The 18,139-nt window shown below is 36.2% G+C and overlaps 2 protein-coding genes across 5 annotated transcripts; both read right to left on the bottom strand.

Moving 5' to 3' along the window:
• Positions 1–1,292: 1,292 nt before the first annotated feature.
• si:ch211-114c12.5 (E3 ubiquitin-protein ligase TRIM39) lies at positions 1,293–7,143 on the bottom strand. The gene is made up of 9 exons (XM_067440216.1): positions 6,973–7,143; positions 6,685–6,765; positions 5,117–5,227; positions 4,695–4,817; positions 4,487–4,615; positions 2,697–2,748; positions 2,524–2,550; positions 2,371–2,397; positions 1,293–2,015 (listed from the first exon to the last, which is right to left on the bottom strand). Exons 1-9 carry the CDS (start codon positions 7,120–7,122, stop codon positions 1,453–1,455), a joined length of 1,263 nt encoding a protein of 420 aa, XP_067296317.1. The 5' UTR covers positions 7,123–7,143; the 3' UTR covers positions 1,293–1,452.
• Positions 7,144–9,787: 2,644 nt separating this feature from the next.
• On the bottom strand, positions 9,788–16,556 carry capga (capping protein (actin filament), gelsolin-like a). 4 transcript variants are annotated; one of them, XM_067440214.1, is made up of 10 exons: positions 16,338–16,555; positions 14,446–14,639; positions 14,123–14,277; positions 12,069–12,230; positions 11,783–11,932; positions 10,701–10,787; positions 10,380–10,512; positions 10,208–10,299; positions 10,036–10,120; positions 9,788–9,920 (listed from the first exon to the last, which is right to left on the bottom strand). In XM_067440214.1, the coding sequence occupies exons 2-9, from the start codon at positions 14,636–14,638 to the stop codon at positions 10,055–10,057; spliced, it is 1,038 nt and encodes a 345-aa protein (XP_067296315.1). In that variant the 5' UTR covers position 14,639; positions 16,338–16,555; the 3' UTR covers positions 9,788–9,920; positions 10,036–10,054. The 4 variants fall into 4 exon arrangements, with proteins under 4 accessions (XP_067296315.1, XP_067296314.1, XP_067296313.1 ...); XM_067440213.1 differs by having other exon boundaries at positions 9,788–10,120; positions 14,446–14,696; positions 16,338–16,556; XM_067440212.1 differs by having other exon boundaries at positions 9,788–10,120; positions 14,446–14,693.
• Positions 16,557–18,139: the final 1,583 nt, after the last annotated feature.

Below are 18,139 nucleotides of genomic sequence, written 5' to 3'. Positions count from 1 at the left end.
ATGTTAATGAGTTAATGACATGCACATTTTTTTCCAAGTTTCCAAGTGCATTATTTCCTCTTAAAATAATTTGATAAAATCATTACATTTATCACTTTATTCTATGAAAGCTCAATAATACATATTTAGTGTTTTATATTTAACCCCCAAAATTTCAGGTGGTGCAACTTTCTAAACAAATGAACAGACTAAGAAAACTATTTAAAATGGATTCTTAATAATAAACTAAATTAAATACTATGGCATCATTTTAGTTTTTAAACCTTTAATACAAACAATTGTTATAAATATCAGTAGTTTTAAAGCTGTTGTGATGATTAAAAAATTGTTGTGCTCATGCAATTTGTGTATTCTCAAATGTCAGGGTGGCACAACTGCAAACGTGGCTCTTTTATTATGAATTGACAGGGTAATAACAGTAAACCTGAAAATGCATCACCTAGATAAGATGATCCTGACCAATCCTTGTGGCAGAGTGAAAAGGTTTGTAGAGCTCTCTTATAGATCTAATTTCAATTATGGGTATGTTGGGTTTCCATGTCAGGTGGTACAACTACAGAATATACAGTTAGGTTGTACCGCCAGACATGAAAAACAGTCAGAGGATAAATTTTAACACTTTGTAATGTTATTTAACAACCGATACTTGATTAAACACATTTTTCGTGGCTCAAAAATGTGCATCACATCAGTTTTGAAAAGATTTTGGGAAAAAAAACTTATTGAAGCTTTATTTGTCAATTTGCCTTATACAATTTTAAATGAGATTCAAGAAATTGCATGCATGTTAGGATCACATTAAAACAATTACATAACATAATAGCAGTTAGGACTGCCAATTTGGAGCTTGTAGACAATCATATTGTGTGCTTTTGAATTGTATGGAGTCTCAAAGTATGCATTGTTGGCACTCCAAAAAGCGAACCATATTGGATCCACAAAACCCCCAAATTTAATAGATTGTTCCAAATCCAACCATTATTTAAGTGTACACTCTTAAGTGGTCTTATATCAAACAAATATACATTATTATAACTATATAATTAATATGACTTAATTGTGAACTAGAATTAAAAAAAAGTTATATATAGACTTTCTGAAGAACAATTGTTAATTTGGACGTTCATTCAGAGGTAAACAACAAAAATGACAGATTTTTGATTCATCAAATGATTGTCTGGCGTCCTCCGTAAGACTAACTGACACACCGTTCAAAAATCACAAATCTATGTACATATAGACAGCAGAACAATCTAAGGATTTCATCATTTTCTGTTAAGAAAATCCTCTGAACTTTGCAACTGTGCTGAAGTTGAAATTTACAACCAAAACAAATCTCATCCTTAAGATCTGATAATTGTGATAATCTGCTTGAATCCTGATGACTGGTTGCTGTATTTGTGTGCAAGTCCCACCTGCCCTCATTAACCCTATATGAGGACATTTGTCATGTTACGAGGACTGTACGGAGAAGTCGTAAGAGGACATTTCTGGATTGACTTCTGTGGAGCACAGTGTGATAAGCGTACGTCCATCCAGTGGTGCGAAAAGTGGGTACAACTTTTCTCTGAAACTTGCAGTAAATGTGAAGATATGTGAGCGTGTCTCTACATTGTAGAAAGACAGCTGCCCTTCCTCATAGTCCAGGTAGACTCCCAGCTTTCTGGGCACAATTGAAAGAGGCAGCTCGGTCTCGGGCTTGGTGCATGCATAAAACTGCCGTATGCTTCTCCATATAGTCCAGAAGCCCTCAGAGGGGTTCATGGGACACCGGCCGAGCCTTTTGGAGGAGGAAGTGGTCACTCCGATACGCCAGTAGCCTTTGTTGGCAATATCAACTTCCCAATAGTACCGACCAGAAGTGAGCCCTTCCCAGCCCAGAACGCATGGCCAGCTGTCAAAGCGCTGGGTACTGAATGACACTTTGGTTTCACTCAGAGCTTCCTGTACTTTCTTTTTGTCATCTGAGAGCTGTAACCATGGGTGGTTAGTCATGGGGTCCAGTGTGATGTCCACTAAACAGAGGATATGATGAAGAGGAACAAGTGCAAATATAAGTTAAAAAGCTTTCTTAAAGGGTTAGTTCACCCAAAAAATGAAAATTCTGTCAATAATGACTCACCCTAATGTCATTCAACACCCGTAAGATCTCCGTTCATCTTCGGAACACAGTTTAAGATATTTTATATTTAGTCTGAGAGCTTTCTGTTCCTCCATTGAATGGAAACACGGTATACTGTCCCTTTCCAGAAAGGGAATATAAACACCATTCCCAAGATGAACGGAGGTCTTACGGCATTAGGGTGAGTCATTAATGAAAAAACCCTTAAAGCCCATACTAATCATTTCAAACGTCTGATTTAGGGATACCTGAAGCACTGCGGATCCATTTCCACACTATGGAAAACAGTGGTAAACATTACTACCAGAGATGTGATTAAAGTAATGACATTCTAGTTGATTGCCACATTAAATTGTGGGCTGAACAAGGTAATACATAATAATAAATACATAAATCTGTACCTGAGTTTGGAATGTACTTTGGTGTCTCTGTCAAAACAATTATAAATACTGAATTGTACAGAATATAACAAGTATGATCAGTTGTCATTATCATTATCATAACTTTTGTGTAAATTAATGTAAATTGCCAAATAAGTATTTCAGTGTATTGATGGGTGTAAGTAAAAAATCACCTGTTTTCCAGGTACGATGTTTGCTGAGGAGCCATAGCTGTTGAACAACACCCTAAAAAATACATAATATAAGACGTATGTGTGTGTGTAAGTCTAAAGAGAGGTAGGGTTAGTAAGGGGATATAATGTACAGTTTGCACAGTATTAAAATCATTATGTCTATGAAGAGTTCCCACAAAGATAGTGAACCGTGTGTGTGTGCGTGTGTGTTTGCAAGATAGAGATCTGTACAAAATAATGTATATACACTGTAAAAATTTAAATTAAATAAAAGTTACCTGGTTGCCTTAATATGTTGAGTTCACTGAAATTAAAAATGTGAGTAAATACAATGAACATTTTTAAGAATCGACAACCATTATTCAAATATTATTCAAATATTTTATAAACATATTGGGTAATTTTGTTTGTTTTATTTGTGATGACGCAGTGAAACATGCCAAGTTGTGCTATTTTCATGCTTTATCAAATTTTTCTATGGTTCAATACTATTTTGAGTTTCTATTTATTGAACCAATTTCCTTCATTGTATCAACACATTTTTTAAATTTCAATAAACTCAAAATTGTACAGGCTTCACCCAAAAATGAAAATTATTTCATTAATTACTCACACTCATTTTGTTGGATACCCGTAAGACCTTCGTTCATCTTCAGAACACAAATGAAGATATTTTTGTTGAAAGCTGATGGCTGAGAAAGGCTTTAGAAAGGCCTCCATTGGCATTTAGTACATTTCCACTCACAAGACCCATAAAAGGAACTAAAAACATCGATACAAAGTCCATCTCACTACAGCAGCTGTACATTATTTTACAATGCAACGAAAATATTGTGCGCACAAAAATCTAAATAACGACTTTATCCAGCAAGTTATTGGCGTGAACTCGACGCATGCGCGCGAGTGAAGCAGATCCTCCGTTTAGATACATGACCCCGAAGAGGAGGAGTGCCGCTATCGCGAGTTCACGTGCGAGACCTACACGGAAGACAATAACTTGGCGGATAAAGTAAAGAAAAGCCTTGGCGGATAAAGCCTAAGAAAAATTTCCTTCGGGACAATAAAGTATATTTGACTTGATTTGACTTGACTTGAAGTCATTATTTGGATTTTTTTTGCGCACAAAAACTATTCTCGTCGCTTCGTCGAATTATTGTACAGCCACTGTAGTGAGATGGACATTGTAACGAAGTCTTCAGTGCCTTTTATGGGTCTTGTGAGTGGGAATGTACTGAATGCCAATGGAGGCCTTTCTAAAGCCTTTCTCAGCCATCAGCTTTCAACAAAAATATCTTAATTTGTGTTACAAAGATGAACGAAGGTGTTACGGGTGTCCAACGACATGAGGGTGAGTGATTAATGAAATCATTTTCATTTTTGGGTGAACCTTTAAGGCAACCAGGTTACTTACTTTTTTAAGTTAAACCAACAATATTTTTTACAGTGGAATCTCTGTTTCTGAATCACTCTCTACAATGAAATCTGTCTCGGAAGAGAGACAGCAAACTGCCATAAAGTTCTAGGATGTTTTAAAATAAATGCATTTTTACAGAATAAATACTGCAAAGCAAAAACAAAGCAGAAGAAGCATCTGTTGGCATGGCGATGATCTGTAAACTGTCAAACTGTTAAAAAATATGTAAATATTTAATATCTACACAAGCAGCGATAAAGTATCCCCTGATACTGTTTAAATTGTCTGTTGATTCAGTATATGATTGCAAACTATGGACTCTTGCTGGTGTTTGTAAAAGGTTTTTAGTTTATTGTTCTCTTATCTAAACCTTTACCTGGCTGTCCTGCTTCAGTAGAGACCAAGTAATAAACTCCAGAAAAGGCAACAAAGTCAAGATTTTCCTCTTCTTCAGTTCCAGCTGCTTCATAAACTGGGCTAATTCATGCCTCATCACACCACAGTGCTGCACACAGGTATAATATACATGTACATACATTTGTGCATTATCACATGTCTCATGGAGTCAAACCCTCAGACCTCACCTCTGACACAGTCTGTAGTTCTTTAGCCCATTCCATGATCTTCTGCTCCATATGCTTGGCAGAATCAGCCTTGTTCTCCCAGATCACATATCGTTCTTGTCGCCATGTACATTCACTAAACAACTACAGGTAGGAGAACATAAATTGATATAATCTAAGCATGTTATTCTTTCAGATGTTTGGTGACTGTCATAGGATTTCTACATTTAGCTTTCTTGCATATTTTTTAGAGGTATATTAGAAGTACTATGTGTATACTACACATACAGTACATAATAACACACTTTTTTTGAACATTGAATTTTAAATGATGTTCTCCTTCATGAACTTTTATATATTTTCAAATTTTTGTGAATTTGTTAGAGATAACATAACTGTATGATATGTCATTTGTTATATGTTTCTTTAAGTCATAAACTCACATTGTCAACTTTTTTGAGCTCCTGTGCCCACTCCAGGATCAGTTTGCGGCATTGCTCCAGACTACGTGGATCTGCATGCATACCTGGGTCTTCGTCTGCATTGGCACCAGGCTAAAAAAAACACACACAGTCAATATTTATTGTGATATTTTAGACATAAGTGTAGTTAAGGATCTCCCTATCCTCCCACTTCCAGACCCCCAAACGGTGATGCCATGGGAATCCCCACCTCAGCATCCATGCTGCATTTCACCATCATTTCAAAGCAGCCATCATGACAGTGTGACATGAAGTTCATTTTGTCTTATCAGTAGATTTATGATACATAAATGTGAAACTTCTATGGACTCAGCTTTGTCAAAGAATAATAAACTTTAAGATGCTGCTAAGCAATGTAGTTTACCCAAAAATAAAAATTACATCAGCTGGTCCCACCTGTTGTTCCAAACCTCTTTGATTAATTTTTGGTGGGTATTTTTTATTTTATTTTACAGCAAATCAGCTAGTCTCCTATGGTAAAAGATTGCTGTAGAACACATAGGTAGAACGTCACAATACGTCGAGAAATACGCAAGAACCCTGTTGCCTTTTCATCAGCAGACTCCCAAAACGAATCCAAACAAACTTCATTTTGGCCTAATCAGTTCATTCTTCGAATTTGTTTGATCGTGAATATGCCCATTCTTCTAGAGGCGCATTTGTAAGATCAGGCACTGATGTTGGACGAGAAGGCCTGGCTCGCAGTCTCCGCTCGAATTCATCCCAAAGGTGCTCTATCGGGGTGAGGTCAGGACTCTGTGCAGGCCAGTCAGGTTCCTCCACACCAAACTCGCTCATCCATGTCTTTATGAACTTTGCTTTGTGCACTGGTACGCAGTCATGTTGAAACAGAAAGGGGCAATTTCCAAACTGTTCCCACAAAGTTGGGAGCATGAAATTGTCTAGGTATGCTGAACCATTAAGAGTTCCTTTCACTGGGGCCAAACCCAGTCCCTGAGAAACAACACTTTGCATTACACTTGGTGATGTAAGGCTTGGATCCAGCTGCTCGAGCTCACTGAGCCCTGAGTGACCCGTTCTTTCACAAATGTTTGTAGAAGCATTCTGCATCCTTAGTTGCCTGATTTTATACCCCTTTGGCCATGGAAGTGATTGGAACACCTGAATTCAAAGATTTGGAGGGGTTTCCCAATACTTTTGGCAGTAGTGTATATTGGGACCTTTAAAGTCCCTACTTCCCAGATCGAGGACATAAAGAGCAGTGTGTATAACATCATGTCATCTCAAAATTACAGTAATAACAACATAATGTCATTTTATAAATTATGATCATGTGACCCAGGGTGGTGAGTCCTCGCGATTCATTTAAAACTAGATGGTGGGACTTTTTGAGTTAATGTATCAACAGAATAATTTTGAATAAAAAGTTGTTTTGTTTGTCATTATACACTATTTCATCTTGCATTTTATAGAAGATTAAAGAATGTCACCCTGTAATCAGCTTTGTGGAATCACATGGTGATGATAGTTTTTAAAATCTATAAGCTATTAAAAGCATTACACGTCACCTTGCAGACATGTTCCACCTGCTGTTTCCACTGAGTGATAAACTTCACACATTCCTGCAGGCTGCGGAGATCTTTCAAGTCCTGTAAAACAACAGAAGGATTGGTGAGGTGTATTTATTTTATCTATCTATCTATCTATCTATCTATCTATCTATCTATCTATCTATCTATCTATCTATCTATCTATCTATCTATCTATCTATCTATCTATCTATCTATCTATCTATCTATCTATCTATCTATCTATCTATCTATCTATCTATCTATCTATCTATCTATCTATCTTACCTTTTGTTTGTGGCTCTGACTGCTCTTGCTCGGAGCGGAGCTGTGAGCCTGAAGAGCTTCATCAGGAAGAGCCCAGCGCACAGCTCCAATAGAGTTACTCAGACCAGCTTCAGGCGCTTCAAATCCTGTTATATACACACAAACAAACATCCTTACTTTCTAGATTTTAAATTTTCAAGCACATTATAAAATCATAAGTGTTACCGTTTTTCTCAGTCGCTTTGGTGCATTTCTCACATCACTATTTACAGTTATGCACAGCTCTACCCAAAGGGAGTTTATGTTTATTGTAAATAAGGGTGTATTTTTTTTTTTTTTTTTTTGCACATTGCTGTGAATAAATTATAATTGCAAAGAGCATATGCAGTAAAAATGTGAAACATACATATTCAGTGTCTTGTACTCAGTTGCCTCACTAAATACAGTAATGGGTAACTTTATTGTATTTTCACATGGCTGTGCAAATAGTATATAGTGCTGTCTTTAGCATTTTCTTGTCACCAATATCTGACTTTTTTTGCATTGGAAAACATTTACAGAGTAGACTGTCGTAATGAAAGCATGACAGCCATTTCACGATCTTGTTCATAAACAATGGTGTCAGGAATTTTAATCTTGATGACACTTTCATTGACATGAATACTTGCGTTTGAGGAATGAGCTCTCCATTTTGAGCAAGTGACATGCTTTTGCAGTTTGTACTAATTGTTTTGAGAACTACATTAACTGTTGTGATGTGGGAAAAGTGACTGAGAAATTTTTTAAAGTGTTATTGTTGAAATCATAATGTTTAAACTTACGTTTGACCTTCAGGATACTTTTCATGGTGGCTGGTTTAAAAATCCAGTTTTCTTTAAGTGCCTTATACAGATGAAAGGCAAGTTTATTTATTTCAATTCAAAGTACTTTACATAGAAAATAATTAAAATAGTGATAATGTATGTATAAGAAATAAGAATACCATGTGTAAGAATTAAATATAGAAACAAGGATAATTTATAACAATTGTAAAGAGAATTAAAAAAATAAAAATAAAATGATAAATAGATCCCTATCTGCCTGATTCTAAATTTGGGTACCCCGTCTAAGATGGAGGAGATGAAGCAGGTTCGCAATGTCTCCTGGACCTTACAAGTTGGTCAAAGACGGGCTCCTGTAGGGGACGTTACCTTTGTCCCGCAGCAGGGCCTCCCCTTTCTTGAGTCCGCTTCTGTGTCCAACATAAACCTCAAACGTCTGAATCATTCCATGTAGGCATACTTAATAATTATGATATATTTAATATAATTTGTTGTGTATTTAATAATATATTTATATATACTATTATTGAAATTAATTAAATACAATTTAAATATAATAGGCTACATTAAACATTACACTTTATTAAAATTAATTACAGTATAATTACTACAAAATTATTACGATGTATATAAAAAAAGAACACAAATACATGCCAAATGTGCATTTTTAAAAAATCTAAATGACTAAATTACGTAGTCTAAATTACATAAATGACTAAATTACATAACCCTTAGATATTTTAATAAAATAATTGATTACAGATTTTCTACACTTCCTGGCAGCTCTATTTATAAATAAATAAATAAATAAAACTCTCTCTTTTTTATACTAAAACTTTATGTTTAAATGAAAGGAAGGAAAGTTTACAGCCCTCACCTTCTGTATTGCGTGAACGGGCCAGCTCTGAGATTTGTGGTGCACACCGGCAGATCCAGAGCACAAGGACCTAGATTCTCTATCATGTCATCTGTATAACTAGACAACAACCTTTGTCTCCTCAATCCACCCTAATCATAGACACATGATATCTCACCTATCAACTGGTGTAAACTTATAAGGGAGGAGCAGTGATAAGGGCATTATGTAATCAGTTTATAGGCTGAAGAAGATGCTTTATGTACTTGTTAGGATGTCTAATAATTTCAAAGTCTAAATAACTTACTTATATAAAAGAAACAACATACAAGAATGACTATGTTTGGTTTAAAGCTGTCAAGAAGAAAAAAATATGTTTTATTGATCTCTCAGATTGTGATGTACTTCGAAATGTGAAATGATTCATCTCTGTCAAAAGATTTCAACTTTCTGTGACCTTCCATTTATACAAATTGCAACTGTTAACGATGCAGTTTCATTTGAAACTCATATATATACTCATATGCTCATATGAATTTTCATATTAAACAGCAACAGACATAATGAAATCCCTTTTCGATGTGTGTCATTTCAACTAAATATTGTTTGCAGGAAATGAAACCACCCTCATACAGTAAGATCTCAAATGACTCAATGTGTATGTCTTATAATTTCTTACTGTAGATTTAGAGTCAAATGTTTGTTACTCTGATCAGCTAGTCCTCTTTAGTATCATTTGAACTTTAAACTTCTTTGTAAACAAGATAGTTTAATGTGTTCACTGATTAGTCTGTAATACTCCTAACTATTATATCCTAGTTTATCAATTCATTAAGAATGTCAATGGGGCTTAACTTTGCTTCTTAATGTAAAACTGTTATTGCTCACAGCTCTTATTTTCTGTTCCTTCACGGGCGAGAGTCTTTATACTGATTTTGATTAGTTGTGGAGGTTTAAACCTCATGAAACATATCTCCAAGATAAAGGATGATCACATCGAAGACCATGTATCACACGGCCACATAAGCTTCAGTACTTTATGTGGTGTCTGTCTGTGCATGCATGTGATATCGGGCCAATTTGAGGCTCAACATAACAAAGGTTAACATATATCGTTATTGACATAATTCCATTAAATAACAGACATTTGGGTTGTATGCATGTGTTTTATATGAAAGCAAATGATCTGCATGTGACAGAAAATGTATTAACAATTCACAATTTTTGAATTTATATTTCTTAAAAAGGCAATTCCTGAATAAAAATGACAGCTGTCCCAGTCTTTACGAAACCTGGAATCAAATAAAAAATCTATTGGCTAACAGAAAAGCGTTTTAACAGGTGGGCTACACCACTCATGGCTAGATGCTGAGTGATTATACAAAACGAGGATCTGTTTCTACATACATCCTATATGTTGGTGTGTTTAACTCCAGCTCTTGAAGAACTGTTTGAAGAGGACAGATTCACGACCCTGAGGGAGAATTTCCACCTAAGAACATAAATAAATGTGAACAGCTGAAAGAAGAGATCATAGCTCTGCACAGAAGTGAAAACGAAACAATGAGCTTTGTTGTACCTGCGTTCTCATCCTGGGATAGTTCATTTCTGTAATAAACTCCTCTGCCACCTTCAAGGCAACTCTCTTCTCATCTAAATTGGCTCCATTCCCTGTGCGTCAATAAAGTATGGCAATGATTAAAAAAGTGTGATTTTACTACCCACACAGATGAGGAAATACACACAATCACCTTTCCAAACATAGATCTTCCCATTAGATCCATTGTCCAATATGAAGCAGTCATCTTTCTCCAGCAGCTCTTGAGCAAAAGGTCCTTTGTCACACAGTTTTGTCAAGGTCATTTGACCTGTTGCGTTAGACACCTAGGAAAAATAATTATTTAGAGAGCTGTCTACAACGTGAATTATTATTTTATCCCAACATTTAGCCATTCAAACATCAACTGGGAAATGTGATGGATCAATTTATTGATAGACGAACCATTTAACTGACAAAAAAAAGGTCCTTTTGATACCTTTACATTACATTGTAAAGGAGAGAGAGAACTGACCTTGTAAAGGGAAGCAGAATTAGAGATATCTGCTTCAGCGTCTTCCTCTGTTGAGCTCTCCTTCAGAGCTGGGATTGGACCAAGTGCCTTTTAAACAAATTTGAGATTTTTAAAGTGTTTATAACATTTCTAATCCATTTATGAACCCCATGTTTGCGTTTACTAATAAGTTAAATACAATTTAGTAATGTTTACATTTTTAAAAAGTTGTTTTTAAGGCGAGACACTACAGGCAAAAGCAGTTTTTTCAAGGATCTATAAATGTTTGATTTTTCATAAAGTGTTTTTTTCAGACTAGTGGAAAGTAAACATCTAAAATACACTTTTAACTGTATTTCATAGCACTTTATCTATTTGTGCCTATAGATTTCAATTACAGTACAGGCCGTTTTCTCAAAATGAGTGTTTTCTCAGAAATCTCCACTTCAGCAGCACTTACACACCAAACTGTACAGCTTTAGTCCTAGCTATATTCTGGATATATTCACAAAGGGGCTTGATTCAGATAATTAGGTTAATAGCTTGTTTACTTTACTCAAGCAAATTTTTCAAGTATCTATACTTTACCAGAGTGTTTTCTTTGGAAAACTTTTACTTCCCTATACATTACAAAGCTGTCGCACTTTTAGTGCACATCATAAATAAAAGTTTCATCATAAAAAAGTAACTTTCTTATTGGTACTCAAATAAAACTCAAAAAAAAATGTACTTGAGTAAAAGTAGGAAAATATTCAATATCTAATATAATTAAGTATTAAATGAAATTCAATAAGAAACAAAGTGCAGCAAATATTACGACACCAAATTTGGAATTTGCTTTTGTGAAGCAAAAGTTTTCCAAAGAAAAACTCTCTAATAAAGTACACTGCCTCTGCTCTTAATGTAATCCATCAACTGTGGAAGTAACGTGATATCTAGTTATTTTATTATTTACCTGGGATGTCTTGCCTTAAATTAAATTTAAATGATTTTTACAATTTCTAATGATTTGGTCTTTGTTTTGCCTTAAATGCTGTATTGTATGAGCTTGAACCTGACGATTTGAGAATGATTTAGAGAGCATCTTTGATGTGGTTTGTCACCTGAACCATCTCCAGTGTTTCCTCTCCCTCTGTCACATCAGTGATGTGAGCTTTGCCATTCCTCTCTGTGTCTCGGATCAGCATTGCTATCTCACGCACCTTCTGTCGCTCAAACATGTTGGCTTTGGAACCGCTCCATGCGACTATAGTCTGAGCATGAACACACATGATAATTGCGACTAAATGAATGGCCACGATTAGTCAACGAAAATAATAAATAATAGCACCCCAATGAGAGTTTTGACCACACTTTTTGACCTCTACGCATAATCTTATACATACACACCTCTCCCAAGTCCAGTATGAAACAGTCGCCCTTGTTGAAGCTTCCCCAGCTAAGATCCACCTCTCTTGCACGGATGTTTTTCTTTCCTTTGACTTGGTACAGATGTGAAACAGGGCCAATTCTAGACCTGGCACTCTTAAACCCAGACTCCACCCCACCCTCCTGAGAAAGATGGAGAAAGTCAGTGAGTCCAATAGTGGCACATTATTTGAACATACACTGCTGGTGAAAAGTTTGGGGTTGGTGAGGTTTTTTTTCTTTCTGTTTTTGAAGTATAGTCTCTTACACGCTGCATTGAATTGATCAAAAACACTAAATATTGTCCAATATTATTACAATTTAAAATAACTGTTTTCCATTTTAATATATTTTAAAATATAATTCATTTCTGTGATGACAAAGCCAAATTACTCCAGTCTTCAGTGTCACATGATCCTTCAGATATCATTCTAACATGATGATTTAGTGCTAAAAAATAAAATAAAAATAAAAATAATAATAATAATATTTTTTTATCAGTGTTAAAACCAGCTGTGCTGTTTAATTTTTGTAAAACCATCTTTTCAGGGTTCTTTAGGGAATAGAAAGTTCAACAGCATTTATTTGAAATAGAAATTCTTTGTAACTTAAATGCACTTGTGAACCATACACTAATATGTTGTCCTTGACTTATATTGGCACCCTTGGTAAACACCAGCAAATGCGGCTGAGAAGATAAATCAGCATTGTTTATCCTTTTGATCTTTCATTTTAAAAAAATCACAAAATTATAACTTTTTTATGAAGCAAAACAATTGAAACTCGGGGGGAAATCTCATTATGAAATAAAAAAATGTTCTCTAGTTCACATTGGCCACAATTATCGGCACCCAAGTATTGCAACTTGATTTTCCCTATAATGCCTGATGAGTTTGGAGAACACAAGAGATAAGAGACCATTCCTCCATACAGAATCTCTCCAGATCCTTCAGATTCCCAGAACCATGTTGGTGCTTCTTCTCTTCAGTTCACTCTACTCATTTTCTACAGGGTTCATGTCAGGGAACTGGGACGGCCATGGCAGAAGCTTCATTTTGTGCTCAGTGACACATTTGTGTGTTAATTTTGATGTTTGTTTTGGATCATTGTCCTGATGGAAGATCCAACCAGGCATGAGGATTGGATTTTTTTATTTTATCTTTTGGTATTTGCTAAAGTCCATGATATCATGTATCTGAACAAGATGTCCATGACCTCAAGCTAAAAAAATAGGCCCACAACATTAAAGATCCAGCAGTTTTAAACCGTGGGCATTACTTTTTATCCCTGCTTTCACCAAACACATCTGATGGGTTAGCTGCCAAAATATTCTCTTTTTAGTTTCATCTGACTAAAGAACCAGGTCCCATTGGAAGTTCCAGTCATGTCTGACAACTGAATATGCTGGAGTTTTTTGGGGGATGATTGGTGAGGAGTTTTCTTGAATCCCTCCCAAACAAATTGTGGTGATTTTTTTTTTTTTTTTTTTTGACTTTCTGACTCCAAAAATTCCTGGAGAGTCTCAAACTCGTGCATTAGGACAATTTAGACACGCGTGCGTGGCCTCTTCCAGCTTTTTACAGCCAGTCTTTTGCTGCACATCAGAACTCTTTGGTTTTACTCATTGTGATGAATGATTAAGGGAATTTGGCCTTTAAGTTTCCTCATATTTATACTTCTCTGGATTCACAGGATGCCATGGCTGGAATATACTTCAGGGTTGTTTTACTCATAAGAATTTCTAGGGGTGCCAATAATTGTGGCCCACATGCATTGCAGAAAAACATTTATTTCATAATGTGAGTTTCCCCCCTTTTTTAGTTGTTTTACTTCAATGAAAGGTTGTGAATTGTTTGAATGAAAGATCAAAGGGTAAACAATGCAGATGTATTTTCAGTCGCCTTCGCTCTCATATTTACCAAAGGTGCCAATATTAGTGGAGAGCAATGTACTTTCTGAATAAAATATTAATTATTTGGGGGGAACAAATCTTACAGATTTGTTGTTTTTGTCCGATTGCATGCCCTTTTTCTTACCTTGTAGCTGACTCCTTTAGGGAAGAGTCCCATGAACTCAGGTGACTCATAGCCTTGCACCTGTCGATGTTGTACTGGCTCTCCTCCCAAGAAGCTGTCCAGTTGAGTGGCAAGCATGGCACAAGCACCCTGTTCATCCCGGGACGAGTTCTCACCTTGATCAGAGGAGGGAAGCCAACAGTAAGACATTTTTTTAAACTACATGGACCTTTCACTAATGCAAAAATACTTTACAGTCCTCAGTCTGCACCCAAATGCTTTTAATAAACTGTATCAGATGCATTCTACATTTAAGATTATGTAAATAAACAGACGCTACACACCCATCCACATGTGCAGGTCACTGCCTTCCTTTCCACGGTTGCTGAGCACAATATACGCATCTCCGTTGTAAAAGACACCCTTCTGCGATGGGTCAAGGAGCACAGCCTTCATCTTCTCCACCCTCCAGACCCACAGCCCTGGCTCTCGCACTTCATGGGTAAACTGGCTCGGTGCTGCCCGCAGATTAAGCATCCTGATGAGGCGGGAGAGAAAGACTGAAGAGTTCGGGTTTATGTAGAGGTCGGGGCTGCTTCATGAGAAAGGCAAGGAGGAGGTGAGATAAGAAAAGGGGGAATGAAGCGAGGAGAAAGTGAGAGTGGATGAGAGACAGAGAGAGAGAGAGACAGAGAGAAAGAAAGAATGAATAAGGAAATATAGAGGAAGAAGAAAATGTCAGATATTATAGTGCATAATGGATATTTTAGAAGCAATTCAATTAAAGCACAGATAACAGGTATAATGAGACATTTAAATACAGGATGAATGGAAGGAGAGCGGTTAGAAAGCGAGAAAAAGGGCTTGGGGAAGGGGAAAATAGGAATAAAAGAAACAGAAAGTTGAATTATGGCAATGATGGAAGTGAAAGAGCAGCAGACAGGTATGATGGAGTTAGTCTAATCTAGACAGTAGAGGCGGGGAACCTTTAAGGTCAGGGGTCAGATATGGAAGCAGAGCATGGGATTGCATGCTCCATTAGAGATGTACAATGGGAAGGCTGGTGGGAGGTGAGAGCAAAGAGATCACATATAATAGAGCTGTAAAATGAGCTGCAATTGTGCCACACAAATAATTCATAAGGCCAACTGTTGCGCAGCCATACAAGACACGCAGCTTACATACACCCAGCCACGCTCACCAAAGACAGATCAACAGATCAACAGAGCAAGTTCTCCCACAGTCACTGCATTTACTGTGATTACTTAATCGCATTAAGCGCTCAGATGTGAGGTCACAAACAGAAATAAACCACATGAGAGTGACGCGTGCTTCGACGAGTCTCACATGAACATGTACATAATCTCTCAACCATCTTGAGAAAGAGATGACATTCTGTTTCCTCTTGAATGATTATGCTTTTACACCTGGGATTTGTGTCATGGAGCAGTCAGCAAAGCGGTTGCATGCTCTAGGTGTTTGCTGACACCACCTTCTTTCACTTCCCTTTCACTTCAAATTTAATTTGTAAATATTATATATTTTTAGCTGGGTTGTGCACTACTGAGAACTGAATTGAAAATCTTTTATTTATTTATTTCAGTTCCATTTCTGAATTTGAATCAATAGCAAACAGGAGTACGTCCTGATTTTGCAGATTTAGATGCATTTCTGGATCAACATCTTTTGTTGGTCTCATAATTTAGTCCCAACCATATCCCTACCCTTACATCTAATTCTGTGCAGAACTCATCCCTAAAATCAGAGGGAAATAGTGAATAAAACTGATGTAGAAGCACCCAACCGGTTGTAGGCCTAAACTTGACATAAACTATAAACTTGTCCCTTAAATCTGATTGACTGATTGGTTGATGTTGTTCCAGGATAAACAAAGATAGTGGATTGTAGGAAGGTTCTGTCAAATGGGACACTGAATTGAGATTACAATTGTATGGAATTAGAATAATTATTTGATGAGAGAAAAAGACTTTTAACATTGTCGTCTAGGTACTTAAGACAAGTTTTATAAAGACAAAGTGAAATAATTTTCTTAATACAAGTAATACAATTATTATAGAAAATATTGTTATAATATAAAAAATGTAATAGAAATATACATAATACACAGAATGACTCTCTATATAAAAAGTTTATTGTTCTTATAAAAAGTTATAAATATACATTAAGTTGTTTAAGTTTTATTTTAAAAAACCACAACATCTGTCAATTATCCTACCTTAAAGCAATAATCTTGATGTCAGTCCAGCTCTTGATAGCTCCTTGATGTAACAGCTGTCTGAACAGTTGCCTCTACTGCATGTACAGTTGAATGATTTGGTTCATAATGTCCTGCCATTTCCCCATCAGTAACATACAAAGCCCAGGCACAGTTATTGAGTCATAGACTGAGCGGAGCTCTTGGTTGGAAGACAAAAGTGTGTTAACCAAATGATTAGCCGAAGGGTGAGTCTGGTCATCAGCATCTCACATCTGTTGCAAACACACTGTATGCAAACACATCTCTTTTTGACTACATAAGCAACACATCCTTTTAACCGAGTCCATGTCATTTATGGAAAGTAAAAGAAAAATGCAAGAAGAGTAAAAAGTCATAAGACCAATGTTTGAAAATTAACTGAAGCTCTATTTTTAATCAAGAACTTCAGTATGTTATGGTTCACCTCATCCACAAATGTCATGTGAGCCTTTCCACTACAGATCACAGGCTTCAGATTCATATCTGAGATCTGTCAGCATAATACACAACAATGTGAAGAGAGAATAAAAGGCTGATTTCTCATTTATAATAGAGGTAGTTTCCATCATTAATCATTATCGTCTGCTTTGTTTACACTGTGGTTTTTAGAGAGAATTTTGACAGGTCTCTTTTTACCAACTCAAGCAAAACAACTTTTAACTGCATAAGCAAATGTGGGTTGTGTTTATGGCATTTACTGTAAGTAAGAGGGTAAGTGCATAATGAAAGAACCACAGGAGGTTACTAGTTTAGGATTCATCATATCTCTGATAATCATCTGGACCTGGTTCTGTATCTTCAGAAAAATGTTTTTATTTAGATTATAAAGTTAAAGTAAAAAAAAAAATCTTGAAAAACCTGGGTGGTAGTTGAACAAACACAGGGTTCCAGAATATCAAATTGACAAAACCAAACCAATTCTGACAGAGAAAGCTGGGGGTTTGGCATCATGGCGATGGCATTTTGTTTGGCAATTGTGGGCCCTATAAAAGAATGTGAGGGTGGGCCCCTACCGCACCCATTCCGCACCAAACACACAACCTCTGTCCAAAAACTGTCTGTCACAACCTCTATCCAAAAACTGTCTGTAATTTAATAATACTGACCTATGCTATTTCTTTTCAGTAGTCAGGGACCTAACATGGCTGTAGATAGCAGATGATTTATTATGCAAATGTAATAGAAAAATACAGTACAGTAATCAAATATTCAAAAATGCAACATTCTTAAACAACGATTAAATAAATGTCACTCCAAATTTTTTTCAGTGTATATGCAATAAACCTCAATCTCCCTCCTTGAAATGTAATGGACATGAGACAAATTAAACAATCAAACTACACTTCTTTCCCCTCACTTTGTTCAAAAATGATTTCTGACATTTAAGGCAGTTTTTATCACGCTGATGTTATTTAAAGTGTTCGTCCTTTAAATAAGTTTGGTTTTAGTTCGTTATTTGATGCTAGCCTATGAAGATGGGTGTGTGACCATAGCTGAGTAGTGACTGAGGCACTAGGACCTTTTCGGGAACTTCGGGAGGAGATTGGAGCTTTTACTTTAATTTCTACAATTTCATTACTGAGTGTCGGTGGGACCTTTATATCGGTGCTCCACTTTGCACTCACAAGAATGTGTTATGCACTGCGTAGACTCATGCTCCAAGTTTGTACTCCAAATTTGTCCATGGATGTCAGCGCCATATTTGGGCACTGGCTACTTCACTTAGCCTACTTAAAGGGATAGTTCACTTTAAAATTAAAATTCTGTCATCCTTTACTCAT

The sequence above is a fragment of the Pseudorasbora parva genome, chromosome 3 (assembly GCF_024679245.1).
Source record: "Pseudorasbora parva isolate DD20220531a chromosome 3, ASM2467924v1, whole genome shotgun sequence".
NCBI lineage: Eukaryota > Metazoa > Chordata > Actinopteri > Cypriniformes > Gobionidae > Pseudorasbora > Pseudorasbora parva.
Note: the sequence above shows the minus strand (reverse complement) of the source record. Positions and strands in the feature narration are given on the sequence as shown.

What these genes read in the sequence shown, in the direction of transcription:
- capga (XM_067440213.1), bottom strand. Translation starts at nt 14,638, where the DNA reads ATGCTTAATCTGCGGGCAGCACCGAGCCAGTTTACCCATGAAGTGCGA. An exon ending in TCATACTGGACTTGGGAGAG is followed by an intron (nt 11,933 to 12,068) that starts GTGTGTATGTAT and finishes GTTCATGCTCAG; the next exon opens with ACTATAGTCGCATGGAGCGG. An exon ending in AAACACTGGAGATGGTTCAG is followed by an intron (nt 10,788 to 11,782) that starts GTGACAAACCAC and finishes TTTGTTTAAAAG; the next exon opens with GCACTTGGTCCAATCCCAGC.
- si:ch211-114c12.5 (XM_067440216.1), bottom strand. Translation starts at nt 7,122, where the DNA reads ATGTTTGTTTGTGTGTATATAACAGGATTTGAAGCGCCTGAAGCTGGT. An exon ending in AGGTGGAACATGTCTGCAAG is followed by an intron (nt 5,228 to 6,684) that starts GTGACGTGTAAT and finishes TGTTTTTTTTAG; the next exon opens with CCTGGTGCCAATGCAGACGA. An exon ending in ACATCGTACCTGGAAAACAG is followed by an intron (nt 2,551 to 2,696) that starts GTGATTTTTTAC and finishes TTGTTTTGACAG; the next exon opens with AGACACCAAAGTACATTCCA.